This window comes from Carettochelys insculpta, chromosome 5, assembly GCF_033958435.1.
Source record: "Carettochelys insculpta isolate YL-2023 chromosome 5, ASM3395843v1, whole genome shotgun sequence".
NCBI lineage: Eukaryota > Metazoa > Chordata > Testudines > Carettochelyidae > Carettochelys > Carettochelys insculpta.
The window spans coordinates 12,533,366-12,550,499 of NC_134141.1; the positions used below are offsets into that span (position 1 = coordinate 12,533,366).

General features: G+C 47.0%; 1 protein-coding gene across 2 annotated transcripts in view; it reads right to left on the reverse strand.

Annotated features, from left to right (window-relative positions):
• The window catches only part of SVEP1 (sushi, von Willebrand factor type A, EGF and pentraxin domain containing 1), a 170,449-nt gene that overhangs the window by 19,014 nt on the left and 134,301 nt on the right, over positions 1-17,134 (reverse strand). For both annotated transcript variants that reach the window (XM_074994688.1, XM_074994687.1), the window contains exons 43-46: positions 16,141-16,314; positions 12,175-12,348; positions 10,820-10,996; positions 8,821-8,991 (exon numbers count right to left, since the gene is read on the reverse strand). In XM_074994688.1, the coding sequence (XP_074850789.1) occupies positions 8,821-8,991; positions 10,820-10,996; positions 12,175-12,348; positions 16,141-16,314 (696 nt within the window). The remainder of the gene's footprint in view (positions 1-8,820; positions 8,992-10,819; positions 10,997-12,174; positions 12,349-16,140; positions 16,315-17,134) is intronic.

Sequence of the window (17,134 nt, forward strand, 5' to 3'; positions counted from 1 at the left end):
ACTATAGCATAAAGCTTTGAAACTGCTTGTGATCCACGCTTTGCCCTAGTGTATACCCTAAGAACAGGCAAATAAAATATGATGGCATAAACAAGGCAAAAGAGCGCCTTGGCTTAACCAGGAGATATTGCATGATCTCAAAATAAAAAAGGAATCGTATAAAAAATGGAAACAAGGACAAATTACGAAGGGTGAATATAGGCAAACAACACAAGAATGCAGGAGCAAGATTAGAAAGGCTAAGGCACAAAATAATCTCAAACTAGCTACAGGCATAAAGGGAAACAAGAAGGCTTTTTATATATATACATATATATATATATATATATATTAGAAACAAGAGGAAGACCAGGGACAGGGTAGGGCCGTTGCTCAGTGAGGAGGGAGAAACAGTAACAGGGAACTTGGAAACGGCAGAGATGCTTAATTTCTTCTTTGTTTCGGTCTTCACTGAGAAGTCTGATGAAGGAATGCCCAACATAGGGAATGCTAGTGGGAAAGGGGTAGGGTTAGAAGTTGAAATAAAAAAAGAACAGGTTAAAAATCACTTAGAAAAATTAGATGTCTGCAAGTCACCAGGGCCTGATGAAATGCATCCTAGAATACTTAAGGAGCTGATAGAGGAGAAATTTGAGCCTTTATCTATCATCTTTGGAAAATCATGGGAGACAGGAGAGATTCCAGAAGACTGGAAAAGGGCAAATATAGTGCCCATCTATAAAAAGGGGAATAAGAATAACCCAGAAAACTACAGGCCAGTCAGCTTAACTTCTGTGCCAGGAAAGATAATGGAGCATGTAATTAAAGAAATCATCTGCAAGCACTTGGAAGGTGGTAAAATGATAAGAGAACAGCCAGCATGGATTTGTAAAGAACAAATCATGTCAAACTAATCTGACAGCTTTCTTTGATAGGATAATGAGCCTTGTGGATAGGGGAGAAGCAGTAGATGTGGTATACCTAGACTTTAGTAAAGCATTTGATATGGTCTTACATGATATTCTTATAAAAAAACTAGGCCAACACAATTTAGATGAGGCTACTATAAGGTGGGTGCATAACTGGCTGGATAACTGTACTCAGAGTACTTCTTAATGGTTCTCAATCCTGCTGGAAAAGTATAACAAGTGGGGTTCCACAGGACTCTGTGTTAGGACCGGTTCTGTTCAATATCTTCATCAACGATTTAGATCTTGGCATAGAAAGTGCGCTCATTAAGTCTGCAGATGATACCAAGCTGGGAGGGGTTGCAACTGCTTTGGAGCATAGGGTCAAAATGATCTGGATAAATTGGAGAAACAGTCTGAGGTAAACAGGATGAAGTTTAATAAGGACAAATGGAAAGTGCTCCACTTGGGAAGGAACAATCAGTTTCGCACATACAGAATGGGGAGAGACTGTCTAGGAATGAGTACAGCAAAAAGGGATCTAGGGGTTATAGTGGACCACAAGCTAAATATGAGTAAAAAATGTGATGCTGTTGCAAAAACACAAACATGATTCTGGGATGCATTAACAGGTGTGTTGTGAACAAGACACAAGAAGTCATTCTTCCGCTCTGCTCTGCACTGGTTAGGCCTCAGATGGAGTATTGTGTCCAGTTCTGGGCACCGCAGTTCAAGAAAGATGTGGAGAAATTAGAGACGGTCCAGAAAAGAGCAACAAGAATGATTAAAGGTCTAGAGAATGTGACCTATGAAGAAAGACTGAAACAATTGGGCTTGTTTAGTTTGGAAAAGAGAAGACTGAGGGGAGACATGATAGCGGTTTTCAGGTATCTAAAAGGTTGTCATAAGGACGAGGGAGAAAACTTGTTCTTTTTGGCCTCTGAGGATAGAACAAGAGGAAATGGACTTAAACTGCAGCAAGGGAGGTTTAGGTTGGACATTAGGAAAAAGTTCCTAACTGTCAGGGTGGTCAAACAGTGGAATAATTTGCCAAGGGAGGTTGTGGAATCTCCATCACTGGAGATATTTAAGAACAGGTTAGACAGATGTCCACCAGGGATGGTTCAGACGGTACTTGGTCCTGCCATTGGAGCAGGGGGCTGGACTCAATGGCCTCTCGAGGTCCCTTCCAGGCCTAGTGTTCTATGATTCTATGATAAGGCTGGCTTTATATTACCAGGAGTCCAAAACTACCAGCAAGATTTGGCTATGAGATGTGTCCCTGCCCTATCACTGGAAAAATGAGATAAAGGTGTACTGTAAAATATAGGCCCTGTTTGGGACGGACTGTACAGGTAAACTAGGAAATTCAGGGCCCGAACTAAGCCTGTCAATGGAGGGCGTGGGCAAATGGCGCAGCTGCCCCCTGGCCTGGTGTAGCAGTGACAGCTGGAACTCTGGGCCCCTCTGAAGTGCTGCTGCATCACGGCATGCCGCTGTGAAGGAGTTGGCGGGGAGCAGTGCCACAGTCCAGTCCACGTTGAGCTGACTGTCCAGGCCCCGACCCTTCTGCCCTTGGTCCCACCCCTTCCAGGGTATGGAGCCCAGAGCCCCTCCCACCTTGCTCTGGGGCCCCCAGAGGTTTGCTTTTCTTGTTCCCATGGCCAGCCCTGGTTAGGATAATAGACTCATACAATCATAGGGCTGGAAGGGACCTCAGGAGGTCATCTAGTCCAGCCCCCTGCTTCCAGGAGGCTCAACCCCAACTAAGTCATCCCAGCCAGGACCTTGTCAAGCCAGAACTTAAAACCTTTAGGGATGGAGAATCCACCACCTCTCTCGGCAACGCGATCCAGCGCTTCACCACCCTCCTGGTGAAGTAGTTTTTCCTGGTTGTGAAATTGTACATGAAGAATAAAACAGTATCATTCTGAGGTGCACTTGTTATGTCTTGGTCCAGGGAATGGTAGATGGTGTAGCTATGGCCATGGAGATCACTGAACGCTAGAGCTGGCAAGAGAAGAGGACGGTGGCCTTGAGCTCCAGCCACAGGACTGGATGGCCATATTCTGCTCTCACCCTAGAGTAAATGGGGCTGCCCTACAATGAAGTTAAAGGAGTGAAGCTAATGTAAATAAGACGAGAACTGCTACAGACTTTCTATCAGCAAACCACCTTCCCTCTTTGTCCTTCGATTTGACACCACTGGGGTACAAACTGCTTGGCAGTAGCTCTACACCCAGAGGTGAGTCCACTTCTTATACAGAGGGAACCAAATTCACTGCAAAGCTTTTTAAAAAGAAACATTCTCCGCAATACAAGAAACAAGAAAGAAGCATTCTCCACAATCCTTCTATGTCCAGTCAGTTAAGCAGAACTGGTGAAACTATCTGTCACAACACCATTTTATGACTAAAAGCAACGTTATCATCCATGGAATGGGGATAATGCATTGCACAAACTGAGACGGGGAAAATGCACTGAAACCCTCTGATACAATAGGCTTTACTACTGTTGCTAATCAAAAGGAATATGTAAGTGCAAACGCACTCCAGAAGGTAAGAGATATCATGGTGCTAAGCATGCTGCAAGATCCAGAATAGAAGAGAACAGACTACAATTGTATCTCTCCAACTGCCCGTTTGAAAAAAGTCCCTTGCTTTAATGCCAAAGGAAGCTGTAACTCATCCATTTTTGGTGTTCTCATTTCTTTTCTTGGAAATCACTAACATGAGTAATACCAAAGAGGAAAAGCAAATGATACATACATAACACTGGTTTTTTCCCCTCAGGAAATTCAGCCTTTTAAAACAACGTGTACTGTTTTTTCTCCTCTTGTTTTTTTTTTTTTTTTGGCTCATACTGGGTCTTTTGTACTACTTTTAGTGGTGGGCAGAGTACAAGCTCCAGGAATACCGTGCTGGCTTCCCAACTGGGAGCTTGAATCTGATCTAACTCACATTAGCTTATGCCACTGAGTTTAATAGAGTTACTACATCTCATACCATGTTCACTGAGATCAGAATAGATTGCGTGATCTTTATTTAGATGCAGTTCAGACAAGCGCAGCTGTGGACTGTAGCACTTCCAATTACTAACACAGTCTGGACTTTAATGATGATATTCACATTAATTAATTTGTTTAGTTGGGTTAGGCATTTCTTGCAGGCTTGGGACCTTAATAACTAACCACTGGTGCCAAAAGCTACAAATGCCGTGTGACTCATTATGCTGGTTGCTTTCATGTTGCTTCTGATGTAGACCACAAAGCCTCAGATACTGAAGGCCTTTTGTTGGGAAAATATTCTGCCTTGTTTATAAAGCACTTCTGAAAGATCACTTGAGCATATGTATAAAGGAAACACTGGCCTTCTCTCTCACAAACATCTTTAGCCCTTTTTATTCTCCCAGTTTTAGGAAGGAGGTGGGAAAGTATTAACATATTGCATTAACATATCTACGATTACCAGATCTCGGATAGCACTTTGTACATTAAGCCCTTCATCTCCAAGACAACCTTAAGTCACTGCTGTTTGAAGAATGCAGGGAAAGAAAGAGGAGAGGCTGGGGACTTCTGAACTGTGAGCAACAGGGATCAGTATCCTTCTTTCCGGGCTGTCATGTTTTTATTTGACAAAATGTATACAGTTTATGTGATATCAGAACCACTAACTTTTATAAACATCAGGCAAAAAGCAAGCAGAACCATGCAGCTAACAAGCTGTGCGTCAGCCAGAACTGCTCAATAGCTTTCTTGGTTATTCCAACCCTTGCCTCACCCTTTGACTTTCAATGAGACTGAGGCTACGCTGTACTACACAGGGGTACAGCAGCAGTTCTTGTGGTGGAGCTGTGTTGTTGTAGCACAGTGGGTAGGTGCTTTCTACATGAATGCAAGGGATTTTTCCATTCTTGTGGTTAGTCCGCCTCCCCAAAAGGCCATAGTTAGGCCAGCAGAAGACCTAGAGGCATGTACAGCAGGGATTAGGTTGACCTAACTACATCACACAGGGGATGGTGTTTTTCTCATCTCAGAGGGATGACCCAGATAGACTGAGCTAATTTTTAAGGGTAGGTGAGATCTTTGTCTCCTAAGGCCAATGCTGCTTCTGAAAATGCTCCATAGGATTCTCAGCCACTGAGGCCTTTTTGAAAATTTTACCCACAGTACTTATGATTACAAAGAGTCCAGCAACTTCAGTGAGACTACCCACGGCAGTAAATGCCAGCAGCCTTGTCCAAAGCCTACTCAAGACACTGCGAAGAGCCCTGATGACTCTCGGGGGTGCCTGGACCAGGCTGTACTTTGGTAGCAAGCCTTTGCAGACTCAGACCTTCAGGCCATATGTACTTTGTGGTAAGGACGTGCCTTAGCACATGTCTCCAAACCCTTAACACAGGTCAGGCCTGCGTGTAACTGGCAAATGTAAAAGAAGAATGAAAAGTCACAATAACTTGGCGTGCTACGCTGTAATCGGGTGCTATTCTATAGCCCACAGCTTTTGTGACACGTCAGGGTAAGGACAATTCCACTACCAACTTACCCAAAATCTCTTTGCTACTGGACGTCTAAATACAGAAACTGCAGGCAGAGACCTTGTCAACCTGCTCAGGTCTGCAATGACAGCGTTAAGGTGATAGAGGGCAAAATGGTCAAAAAAGGTACCTCAGTGACTTAGGAGTCTAAGGCTGTGTCTACACTATGAGGTAAATTTGAATTTAAGGCAGTTACCTCGATATTATCATACGACTGTCTTCACTGTAAATACCAAGAGCTCAATTTAGGGAGCACTGATATCGAGATTACAATATCGTTGGTACCTCATGGGTCAAGCGTCAAGGTTGAATTCAAAAGGTCGATTAAAGGCCAGTGTGCAAGTGCCACATCTAAAAATCGAATTTATTAGCCTTCAGAGGTGTCCCGTATGTAACCCACAGTGCCCCTCCGTGCTCTGCTCTGGCCGCTGCTTACCAGGTGCCCTGGAATTAGGTACAGGAACACCGTGAATTTCAAAGCAGGAGCAGGAAGCCTGTGGCTGTGGGCTCATGTTTGTAGGAGAGCCTGGGAAACATCTTTCTTTGCTAGTAGTGCTGTGAGTGCATCTACCCACTACAAATATCCCCTGCAGGGAGCTCGTGGGTCTGTCTCTACTTTGTTATTTTTTTCTGTGCTGCCCGGCGCCAGCCGCTGTCCTGCCGTACCACATGGCAACAAGGCTGTGGTGGAGGTTGTGCTTGCATAAGACACTGAGAATCTTCTTCTCAGTGGTTTACATTTGTGCGTGAACCTCCCTCCCCCCCTCACAGGCGCCACACAGTCGGGGTCTTTCCCGTGCTCAGCCATGTCATGTGCATCACGTGGGTAGCCCCCAACCCAATAAAAGGACGTGCCTGCCGTCCAGTTTTGAGCATGCTGCCTGGCAGCACCATGTCCTGGCTTGCACGTGGTTAGGGCTCCAAGGGCAGGAAAGATTTTCGGGGGCTTACTGCCATCAGTCTCCCCTGGCGGCTAAGATATTTGCGGAAGACTAATTCAACTGGCCTTTCCCCGAAATCCCCCCCATGCCCCTAGCAAGTGACCCATGGGGCTTGCTGCCATTGGGGGAACTCATTCAACTGGACACTCACTAAACGCCCCCCACACCTCCCGCAGGCAGGCTGGACTGGGCTTGCTAATTGATTCAGGTCTCTGCCGTAATTGTGCACATTAAGAACAGCTCCACTGAAGTAAGAGGAGACAAACCGGTACGCAAACTGTGGGAAGTGAGAGCAGAATCCAGGCCATGCCTCAGAAATGGCAGGAGGCAATGCCTTTGCACTTTTGGATACAGAGGCCCCTGAGCTTCCTGCTAGATCTCATTGTTGGCATTAAGAAAATGCAACAGAGCCTTGTAATTGTATCACTAAAAATTTAGTTTACTGCTGTTTCTGTGCTTTGTGGGTGCTTTTCTTCCCTTCCTGCTCCGTATTTTTGGATGTTTTGCCTAAGTTATTCATTTTGTAATGCAGACCCAGCCCTGTATGCAGGAATTTCTGGAAGGGGTGCTATCTTATAGACATAGACCACCCCCACAGCAGGCCCTACCCCCTGTCCTCCTCGTGGTTTGACCCTACCACCCCTGAAATGACCCCCCCACTCCTGCTCAGCCCAAAGAGCTCCCCAACCGCTGCTCAGACTGAACCTCCCCCGCAAGGCCTCAACACCATCCCCACCCAAACATCCCACCCCACTCCCGCTTAGACTGAACCCCGCCACAAAGCCCTGACATCCCCCATCCCCCCCGCCTGAACACCGTCCCTCCCTCAGTCTAAAGCCCTCCTCTGCTCGGCCTGACCACCCCCCACCCCCTTAGACTAAAGCCCCACCTGTGCAAGGCACTGACAGGGAAGGGAAGGGGCAGCCCACGGGGGGTGCGCTTCCTTTCCTAGCACCCCCCCACATACGGGCCTGAGACTACATTTTGTTATGGCACCACAATTTTTCAGCATGTGGCACTCCACAACAAAAGGAACAGTAGTTCTAGTGCCTAGTATATCAAGGCTGCCTGGATATGTGGTTCATGGGTGTGCCATATGCAAGCATCTGGGAAACAACGTATCCCACGCCTGCAGACACCCCGTTCTCACAACTATCAGTCTGGGTGCACCCAGGAGTGTTCACGCACATGCATCTTCCAAGGGCAATTTTGGTTCAGAGCATTGAAAAATTAGTTCTCAAGATTCTGCAGGAATTAGATGCAGCAAAGACTTGTGACAACCACAGCAGCATGCATTGCCACACCACAGCCTATGGGGACCACTACATCATACTCTAGTAGTTTATCTATACTTAGAGCGACACATAATACAGGCACGCACAAGCACAGTGCTTGCCAATGAAATATCAACATTTGCTAATAGCCACAATGCAGTTATGGCCTATGATAAATAAAATGAAAACCATGACATTCTTATAATATATGCAATGTTCTCATTATATATACACTTATCTAGTAAACGCATGTACAAATTTGCTAACAAGAATCCCCAGCAATAGTTCTGTGACCCTGAATGGATTGTCCTATCTATCTTCAAGATCACTCCTCCACTTCTTAGGAACAGTTTTAAAAATAGGGAAGGAGCAACAAACACACAGACTGTAGGTCAACATACAATATGCATCCACCTACGAATGATCAATCACTGCAACTGCTGTGCAAATGGGGGCGCAGGTGTTTCAGTACTAATTCTCATATGTGCTATATTAGGGGTATTGTTGCGTGCAAATTGCAGCTATGTAAATACATTCACATTTATCACGTAACTCTTGTGGTCTTTGGAAGAAAAAATCAACTGGTCCTTACAGTTCGGTACCCCAACAGGCCAGCGCTAATGCTGTAATGCTTCCCCAATGCAGTTTAGCTCTGCACGTCTCACTGGACACAGTCATTTTCAGCAACATGCAGAGGCTCAGTAACAACGACATAATAAGCGCCAACAGCATCTGGCATCTGCCTTCTCTGCAGTGCTCTATTTAACAGTAAAAGCTAAATTTCTTTAAGTAATTTAATGTAACAGACTGGCAGTATTTGTTTAGCAGGTGTCGCTCCTCCCGAGAAAGGACGAAATACGTTCTAGATTTATTGTGGTTGGAGATGTGTTATACTAGCTGATTACAAATAATGTGGGAGTGACTCCCAGGAGAGAAGGGATCTAGGGCATGGGGTATGCAGTCCTTGAGAGAGGAACCTTGGGAGGTGAGGGAGAAGATTTCAGTAAGTCTTTACAACTTGGTTAGTTTGTGCTAAAAAGAAGCAGAAAGGGGCTGAATTTGAACGTTATATGCTCTGGGTTAAATTGTGGCTTCAGAGACATCAAATAGGAGTTTCTTCCTGGATCTCTGTACAGCAGGTTAGGAAAAACCACAGCAGGCCGTTAATAAAATGACTCTTACCTTTACAGGCAGGCGGTTTTGTCCAGGTTCCATTTTCTAAACACACGCTTCTCAGGGACCCCTCCAGCATGTATCCGCTGTAGCAGGAGTAGGTGATCATGTCTCCATACTGATAAAACGTACCTCGGGCCAAAGCATTTTCAATGTGAGCTGGGGGCCCACAGGAAATCTCTAAACAAAAATAATAAGATGCCACAATGAGCTGGTGAGTGACAGGGTCTGGGAACTCGTTCACAGTCAAGAACACAATGTCCCTGTTTGTTTAGGGTGCGAGTCTGTAGGATGCAAAGCACTGCCAAGAAGAGCGGGTGATGGGGGCAAAGCTTTGCAGACACACACTACTGTATGGTGCAGAGAAATGCACCCAGTGGCCAGCGGTGAAAACAGACCTCTGTACGAGCACCACACTGGGCCCTGCTGGGCATGGTAGGGGAAGGGAAAAGTAAACGGCAGGCCCTCGAGTTATGTGAGGGTTGTATTACCACGCACTCCCACATTACTAGAATTTCACTAAGTTGGGGTGGGGTGAGTGGCTGTTTTCCCCAGCGGAACCCAAGTTCTGCAACCGGGAAAGCAGTGGGAGCACCTGGAGCGTCTTTTGAAAGGTGAGTCCTGCTGTTGGGGGGGGGGGGCAGTTGGGGAGGGTTAAGCCTGGAGGTGGGTTGGGGCCATGGGAGGAGGGCATGGGGGTTAAGGCTGGGGTGGGTTAGAGCTGCAGGGGGTGGAGGGATGGACTTGAGCCAGAGCCACATGCAGGGAGTTTGAACAGGGGTGGGGAGGATTGAACTGGGACTGCGCAGGGCCGCAGGTGTTGAGCCAGGGCTGGGGGGAGCGGGATTTTGAGTTGCGCTTAACTCACGTTAATGCGAGTTAAGCGCAACTCAAAATCGCGCATTTCGAGGGTTTACTGTATGTAAATATAAAATGTAAACATGCACCACTTTTTTTCTAGGAAAAAAGGTGCTGGAACTCTGCCCCCTCCCCCAGGCCTAACCAGCTGCCATTCTTAAACCTCCCTGCCATCAACCCACCACAGCCTTAACCACCTCCTGCCCCCCACAGTCCCAACCCACTGCAGCCTTAAGCACACCACCCCACACGGCTCCAACCTGCTGCCAGGCTTTAACCCCACCCCCCAATCCATTGCAGCCTAAACCCCCCCAGCCCCTTGCTGGCAGCCTTAACGCCCCCCCCCCCACAGCCCCAACCCATAGCCATGCTTTAACCACCCCCACCTCCTCCGCAGCCAGGGTTTAACCTCCCCCTCATAGCCCCAACTCACCACTGCCTTAACCCCCTGTGCTCTGCAGCCCCAACCCACTGCCAGCCCTTAACCCACCCCTTCCACAGCCCCAACCCACCGCCAGCCTTTAACCCCTGCAACCGCCACTGCACCACACGCTGGATTCACTTACATTTCAAAAGGAGCGCCACAGGCTGCTGCTCCTTCGCCAGCCATCACGTTCCCTTCCATGTGGCTCCCCCCAGCCCTTTAGCTCCCCCACATACAGTGCAGCAGGGGCAGCTCCCTAACCTGCTGCACTGAAAGAGCAAGGCTCCATTTAATTGGTTTAACTGAGTCATGCTTTTTCATCGGCAGGCAGGGAGCTGAAGGCAGAGTGGTGGGAGCCGCAAGCGGCTGCTTAAAGAGCCACTTGCAGCCCAGAGTGGCCCAGCCCCCTTTTAAAAATGGCAGCTCCAGGAAAAAAAGGTGGTGGAATGCAGTTCCTTTGCATTCCGCTGGGAAAAAAGCCCTGTAAATATGTCTAAAGTGCACCACAGCCATTTTCAGGCCATTCTCCCACCTCACATAACTGCTAGCCAGGACGATGGCTTACACATTGGTGCTTCGAAGTTGCAAAGAGAGGGGAGTGACATTAAGCCTGGTCGTTAAGGCTACTCACCAACAAAGAAATATGTTGGAGAGCTCTAAGAAGACAGTGCATCTCCCAGCCAGCTTCTCCGAATGTTATGCCGTGAATTCAGTTTGTGCACTTACTTTCACATTTAGCTCTTGAGGGTGTCCAAGTCTCGTCAGGGTTACAGGTAATTGCAGCTTCTCCTTTGAGCAGATAGCCCACCCTGCACTTGATAGATATTTTCTGGCCGACGTAAAATTCTGTCTCAGACAAGAGGGCATTCTCTGGGATGACGAAAGGCACGGGACAAGGATTTGCTGTTCAAGGGGGAAGGGAGAAAACATATTTGTAATGCACGCTTGCAACCTCTCCTCTCTTTTCACCATCAAATTGCAAAACCAGCAGAATGAATGGACTGATGGCTCCCAGGTTTCATCTTTAAACAGGTGTAAGGTTGGGGTCAGAAACTAAAGATAAAAAGCCTGATTCTCGTTTATTCAAATGTGAATTTACACCACGTTCTGGGGATGAAAAATTGACTCCGGCTGAACCAATGGTGAAACTCCCTTTGATTTCACTCTGGCAGTAGATGCGGGAGTAAAAGAAGGTTTCAATGGAATTTATATTGCTTTAAGACCCCCTTGCATAGCTAGAACAATGTAAAGAGGCTTCAGCACAAATAAGAAGCAGAGCCTTTGCATTCAGTCACATTTGCAGTGAATTAGTGGCAATGGAGCAGCGTAAAGCAGTGGCTGAGTGCCAGGGAACCCGTCCCTAAGGGTTTTCACAGTAAAGAGTATTAACATTCAACAGATTACACATGTTCCTGCACACTGTAATTTTGGGTTAAACCCAGCCAGCTTTCCTCATGGGAGCATTTCCATTGATTTCAACAGGATAAATTGCATGACAAATGTGACAAGGATGCAATGGTACCTGTACAACAGCAGCGGGATGCCTCTTCTATGAAGCCAGAAATTCTTTGGTCTCTTGTTAAAAAATGAGATGACCCAGCTAGCACAGCACAAGACAGATCTAAGATCTGTCACAGTCAAATAGGATTACGTGGAAGAGTTCCATGGAGCAGAGGGGGATGTTTAGATCTACAAAAAGCTCTTTTCCCAATAAATTCATCAGCTGCTAAACGCTTCACTCTCTCATTTTCACAAACATTTGTAGGCAGATGTTATTTTTAAGGTGGCTCAGTACCACTCAAGTCTTCACCATGCATAGCTGTCTCTCATACGCTCATCTTAGTGGAGGATTAAGTTTTGCTATGTAAGGGAGTTTCACCTGAGTTACAGAGTTTCACCAAGTAAGGGAGAAACTGGGATATGAAAATCTATTTGATCTTGGACTTGACCAGTCCTGCTCAGTCACACCAGTATAAAGCTGGGTTAGTGGCTTCTAAGCCAACAGATTTACTCTTAATTAATAGCAGAGCATAATTTGCCCATTAATGCTTAAAAATCTTTCTTATAGAGCAAGTACTTACACTTGCACAGCGGTACTGGGTGACTCCAGCTTCCGGTGCTCGTGCACTCTGCTATGGGCTCCCCTTCCAAGCTGTATCCTCTGTCACAGTAATAAGCTGCTCTGCTGCCAACAGTATTATTTTCATACACAGCCTTCCCATGCACCAAGGAAAGCAGAGCTTCACATCTGGTCTCTGCAAGGAAGTGAATTCATTACACTGAGCCCATACTTTATTCTTTTGTTATAATAATGCCATGTTTCTAACTGCAACAGCAGAACAATAAAATATAATAAATGTTAACATAAAAATCAGTAGCACGGGAAAAAAAATACAGTTGTGTTGGTGGACGAGCTCCTCCTATTGATGGAGAAAGGGAAAATGTCTAGACATGTTTTTAAGAAGATCTCAAGGCGTCTAACAATGTTGGCCATTAGAGTTTGGGCCTCATTTAGCTGAAGAGAACTGAGGTTCAGTAGTTCCCTTTTTTCCACTTAGTGAGAGCCCAGGGAGTGATGTTCTGCCTCTGCAGCAGCTAGTACTGGCCACTTTCAGACCGGATACTGGACTAGACTGGTCTCATGGGGTGTGACAATTCCTTTACTCCAAATTGCACAAAGCCAGTGGGAGGAGGAGTCAGATGATCCAGGCTGCCATCACTACTCAAATGACAGGCAGCTCTAGGCCTTGTCTTCCACTTGATTCGGATGGTGCAGCTTCTCTGCTACCTGATAGGCCAGTTGAGCTATCGACCCGCACAAGAGCAATCTGATGGGACCTTATATTACGGAGGTAAAATCCCAATTAATTAGTTAAGCTTAATGTTTAACTAGTTAACTGATTAAAGAAGGTGAGGCTGGTGGGGGGAAGGCACCCCTGCCCACCGAGCTCTTGGGCTGGGTCTGCCAAGGATGGGGTTGGTCTGGAGTGCCCCTGCCTGTGGCACACCCTGGGCTGTTGGGGGACGAGGGCTGTTGCAGCCAGGTTGGAGTGCCCTCCGCCTGCAGCAGGCACAACGGGGCTGGAGCAGCCCCCTGCACACAATGCATGGGGGTCTGCTGCAGTCCTTACTGGTTAACTGTTAACATCCCTACCTTGTACCACGTAAGACAGAAGTGATGGTAGCCCCCCGCCTCAACAGGCTGGAGAGAGTATTTAGAGCCTGTGGTAGGGTTCATGTAGCTACAATAATATCTACCCTGTCACTGAAGGTCCAGGCCCTCCTTTTTCCAAGGAGGTTTGACATTCTGGGGTGGTGCCGGACCTGGATTGTTCTTGCAGTCTCAGATGGCAGGGGCAGAAGCACCTCTTTCATCTGCATCTGGCCTTTGACCAAATTATCACAATATGCTCTGCAAGTCACTATCCCTGAGATTTGTGCGGTGGATGTAGGCCGATGTAGCATCTGAGTACATCTTCCGCCTGCCAGTGAGCTAAGGGTTCTACCTGCCATGCCTCTGGTTACCTGCCTGCAGTGACGTCTGGGTCCTGCCCCTCCACAGGGAAGGCGGGGCTGGAATGCCCTGAAGGCTTGCCCTCCAGGTGCTGCTGTGTCCATGGCTCTGGACACCTGCCCGAGTGCGAGACAACCAGCTGTGGCACCCAAGTGGCACAGAGGGTTCTTGTAACCCCCGGGGATTGTGGAAAGGTACCAAGTATATCAGTTAGCACAGCTGCCCTGGCTGGGCTGCTCACATCTCCCTCTCTTATCTCCTCTGTCTGTGCACACTAGGTAGCCTCTTCGTGCTGCTCTGTGGCCACATGCTCCTGTGAAGGGGTCAGATCCTCTCTAAATCCGTGTGAGCGGCTGGAAGCTGTGAAATTAGAACGTCCACTTCACAGGCATGGAGGTGCATGAGGATGTTAGGGGCAAACAGTGAGAGTAAAGAGGGATGTTGGGTGCTAGGGCCAAGCACTGAGGACAAAGGGTATGTGCGTCAGGGCAGGAACTGAGCTCAAAAGTGTGCATGTGTCACGAGAAGATGCTAAGGACACAGAGGGGCCAAAAAACCACAGAAACAGTTTTACCAGGCAAAGGGGGACTCAGAACAGGGAAAGCTCATGTATGAAGTTTGATGCTCTTTTACAGTATAGTTTTGTTTAATCTACTCCCATGGATGGTGATGTTGGCTAGTGTCATCTGAGGGGGGTGGAAACTGGATGTCCATCCATATTTGGGATCTAGCCAATTACTTGCGCCGCTTTTTTTGTTGACAGCTCTGCCTTCTGGTTATAAACGTGCAATTCATGCTTGTAATTTATTCTAGTTTGGGGCAGGAATAATAGGACATAGTTTAGCAGGCTGAATGAGTAACTTGCAGGAAGGCTCTGTGTGTGTGTGCGTGTGCGCGGGCGTGTCAGACAGAGTGCTAAATTTGTTGTGACAGTTATATTGCAGTCCTTCCTACTGTGTGACAACCAGCTCAAATAATAATTAATAATTAAAACGGCGCTTCCAATGGATGTTCTTAGCCACTGGGAGAAAAGCCATTTGTTCACATCGTCCACCATCTTCGTTAAAATGATAAGTGCTCTTAATGCTTACTGAGGTTTATAAAACTATTATTTCAGACCCTACAGGAATAACCATTCTGTCTGATAAGTCTTCTGGTCTTCATAACAACTCTCCACTCTGGGAACCATTCCCAGTAATACTTTTGGGTGATTAGTAACAGAGAGAAAGCTGTGCTCGTCTATATACTATCAAAACAAAAAAGCAGTCCAGTAGCACTTTAAAGACTAACAGAATAATTTACGAGGTGATGAGCTTTCGTGGGACAGACCCACTTCTTCAGACCATAGCCATACCAGAACAGACTCAATATTTAAGGCACAGAGAACCAAAACTAGTAATCAAGGTTGATAAATCAGAAAAATATTATCAAGGTGAGCAAATCAGAGCGTAGAGGGGCAGAAACCTCTACTCTCTGAGTTGCTCACCATGATAATATTTTTCTGATCTGTCAACCTTGATTACTATTTTTGGTTCTCTGTGCCTTAAATATTGAGTCTGTTCTGGTATGGCTATGGTCTGAAGAAGTGGGTCTGTCCCACAAAAGCTCATCACCTCGTAAATTATTCTGTTAGTCTTTCAAGTGCTAGTGGACTGCTTTTTTGTTTTGGCTGATTAGGTGCTAGTTACGTAGGAATATAAAAAGAACTACTGCACATCATTGCTGCAGGGAAGATCATTCCTAGAAAGAGATTTGATTCTCTGGCTGCGGGATACACATATACAATAATGGCTATGTCTACACGTGAAGCCTACATCGAAGTAGCCTATTTCGATGTGGCGACATCGAAATAGGCTATTTCGATGAATAACGTCTACACGTCCTCCAGGGCTGGCAACGTCGATGTTCAACATCGACGTTGCGCAGCACCACATCGAAATAGGCGCAGCGAGGGAACGTCTACACGCCACAGTAGCACACATCGAAATAAGGGTGCCAGGCACAGCTGCAGACAGGGTCACAGGGCGGACTCAACAGCCAGCCGCTCCCTTAAAGGGCCCCTCCCAGACACACTTGCACTAAACAGCACAAGATACACACAGCCGACAACGAGTTGCAGACCCTGTGCATGAAGCATGAATCCCCCGCTGCAGCAGCAGCAGCCAGAAGCCCTGGGCTAAGGGCTGCTGCACACGGTGACCATAGAGCCCCGCAGGGGCTGGAGAGACAGCGTCTCTCAACCCCCCAGCTGATGGCTGCCATGGAGGACCCCACAATTTCGACGTTGCGGGAAGCGGATCGTCTACACGGTCCCTACTTAGGGCGCTATTCCGATCCCTCATGAGGTTAGCGACTTCGACGTCTCGCCGCCTAACGTCGAAGTTAACTTCGAAATAGCGCCCGACGCGTGTAGCCGCGACGGGCGCTATTTCGATGTTAGTGCCGCTACTTCGAAGTCGCGTGCACGTGTAGACACAGCTAATGACTGCTTTTTGTACATAAATGTGTATGGGGCATAAAACTTAGCAGTTACCTTCACATGATGGCAGGGGTTTACTCCAGGTCCCATTGGCAAGACATGTGATATTCTGAGGCCCAACAAGGTGATATCCAAAATTGCATACATAGGTTACATTACTTCTGTATGTACTTCCAGAGGCCATGGACACTGCGTTTTCTATAGAGGGGTGTGGCTCACAAGTTACCCCTAGAAGAAAAGTCTCTGAGTTTATCATCTTTACAGTATTTATATCAAGCCAGTTGTTTTCATTTCTTCTCTTTTGTACACTGTATCATGCCCTACTTCACAAAATGAGTTAAAAAAGGACAAAGGGAGGAAATAGAAGCTGTAAAAGCAAGATATAAGGAGAGGTCAATGTCTCCAGGGGACAGAATCATATGGGACAGCCTAAGAGATAGGCACCTGCTTCTCTCAGTGGACAGAGGGGAAGCGGAAAGGGACACTAGCACACACAACGTGGGCTAGGGGAGTATGAGGTGAGCGAAGAAGGCTGGACAGAATTCCTTGAGAAAGACAGTAATGCCCCCCGAATGCATTTATGAAACACCCAAAGCAAGTCCATCTACTTTGCCCAAAATAAGTCACACTCCATTGCACTGATGGCAAAGCAATCAGATTTCAGTGACTGGAGGACAACACACCAGAACAGACCAGCTGGTTCAGCTCTGGTGCCCTGATGACAGATCAAGGCAGAGTGATAGTCACGATCCACTTTTCACGAGGCAATAAAAGTTGGAGACTATAGGCCATGCTTCCCTCTCCTTTACACCAGTGCAACCCCAGGTTGTGCCATTTCATGGTGCAACTGAGTGAATTTGCTGTAGCACTTTTCAGACCAAACCTGCAACAGGGTCACAGAGGAAATGTAAACAATAACTGCTCCATTATGCCTTGTCTGAACGGGCATGTCTCCTGATATTTCCAACCAACCCGCTACTGTTGGTGCAGTGCCACTAGCGGGCATGCTTGTGTAAACCACTGAAGGTTTGTTACCCTGAGGCAGTCT